This window comes from Chiloscyllium plagiosum, chromosome 45, assembly GCF_004010195.1.
Source record: "Chiloscyllium plagiosum isolate BGI_BamShark_2017 chromosome 45, ASM401019v2, whole genome shotgun sequence".
Lineage (NCBI taxonomy): Eukaryota > Metazoa > Chordata > Chondrichthyes > Orectolobiformes > Hemiscylliidae > Chiloscyllium > Chiloscyllium plagiosum.
In genome coordinates this window covers 6,876,293-6,878,105 of record NC_057754.1, presented here as the reverse complement: position 1 = coordinate 6,878,105, position 1,813 = coordinate 6,876,293, and the positions used below count along the sequence as shown (strand labels likewise).

Below are 1,813 nucleotides of genomic sequence, written 5' to 3'. Positions count from 1 at the left end.
TCCCTCAGTACTGACCCTCTGACAGTGCGGCGCTCCCTCAGTACTGACCCTCCGACAGTGCGGCGCTCCCTCAGCACTGACCCTCTGACAGTGCGGCGCTCCCTCAGTACTGACCCTCCGACAGTGCGATGTTCCCTCAGTACTGACCCTCCGACAGTGCTGCACTCCCTCAGTACTGACCCTCCGACAGTGCGGCCCTCCCTCACCACTGACCCTCCGACAGTGCGGCCCTCCCTCACCACTGACCCTCCAACAGTGCGGCACTCCCTCAACACTGACCCTCCGACAGTGTGGCACTCCCTCAGCACTGACCCTCCGACAGTGCGGCACTCCCTCAGTACTGACCCTCCGACAGTGCGGCACTCCCTCAGCACTGACCCTCTGAAAGTGTGGCGCTCCCTCAGTTTGTTGTATGAGCTGAAATTTCGGTTCTGGACTTGTGACTTGGAGAATCGTAGACAGCGTTCGGTACAGTTCTATCACTGGGCTAATCAGGTGCAGGCCTGCTCTGGGAACCTGTGTCGGAATCCTGCACTGTGGTGTTTGGAAGTAAATTTATCTGGGACACAACGAGTGAGTCTGGACTGACCTTGGGTCTATTTTGAAGTTGTCAGGCAAATCTGACTGTGTTCTCTCCATTTCTCTGCTCCCCCCCCCCAACCCGTTGCCTTTTTCCAGCAGAGCCCGGTCCAGAGTCTGGCCAATGCCAGCCGCTCCCTGCTGGACTGGTGCAGGGCAGTAACGCAGGATTACCAGCGGCTGAAGATCACCAATTTCACCACCTCCTGGAGGAACGGCCTTGCCTTCTGCGCCATCCTGCACCACTTCCACCCGGAACTCATGTATGTGCTGCTGCATTGAGTTAGCGCCGCTGGCCAGGGTCACGCTCCTCCCTCCCTCCCCTAGCCGTGGACGGTCGACAGAACGCTCCCAGCAGCTCAGCTCTTCTCCTTTACCGTCGCAGCCCCTGTGCCCTGCTTGTTCCCTCCTGCTGAGTCACCTTTCTCTGAATTGTTACAGTGTTGGGTGGAGGCCATTGGGCCCACCCTACCTGCCCCGGTTCTATCCCCCAATGCCAATCCCCTGCCCTTTTCCCCCGTATCCCTGCCTACAATTTCCATCTAATGCCCCCCTCCCTCTTGAATCCCTCCATTGACCCTCCCCTATATTTCCAGGCAGGGTACCCCACCCCCTCACCGCTCGCTGGGTGGAAATGTTTACCCCTCACATCGCCCTCGCTTTGTTTGTCCCTCACTTTAAATCCACGCCCCCTCTCCCTCCCATTCCCGTTCCCTTTTCCCAGCGGGAACACCTCCTCCCTATCCACCCCATCCACCGGCCCCCCCTCCCCGCTCCGTGCTTTTGAAAACCTCTCCCTCTCTCGGCCTTCCCCTCACTGAGGGGGAGCGGCCCCCAGCATCTTCACTCTATCCCCGTCCCTGAGGTTTCTCATCCCCCGGAACCCTTCATGTAAATTGCTTCTGCACCCTCTCTCTCTCTCTCTCTCTCTCTCCCCATCTTTAATGCTTCACCTGATGAAGGAGCAACTCTCCAAAAGCTTGTGATTTCAAATAAACCTGTTGGGCTATAATCTGGCGTCGTGTGATATTTAACTTTGTCCACCCCAGCTCAACACCGGCACCAGCATCATCTTTCGGACGTGTTCTCCTCTCTATGGGACACAATGCCCCTAAGCTGAGCTCTGGCAGGTGTGTCCTGTAAGCTTTGGGAGATGGATCCACAGGGTTTGACTTGAACAATGAGTCACCCAGCAGAGATAGGATAAAACTGTGATTTCCCCCCCCCTCCCCCC

General features: G+C 57.4%; 1 protein-coding gene across 1 annotated transcript in view; it reads left to right on the top strand.

Moving 5' to 3' along the window:
- Positions 1-1,813, top strand: part of LOC122543867 — a 10,435-nt gene that overhangs the window by 1,010 nt on the left and 7,612 nt on the right. The window contains exon 2 of the mRNA XM_043682722.1: positions 679-842. Coding sequence (XP_043538657.1) covers positions 679-842 — 164 coding nt within the window. The remainder of the gene's footprint in view (positions 1-678; positions 843-1,813) is intronic.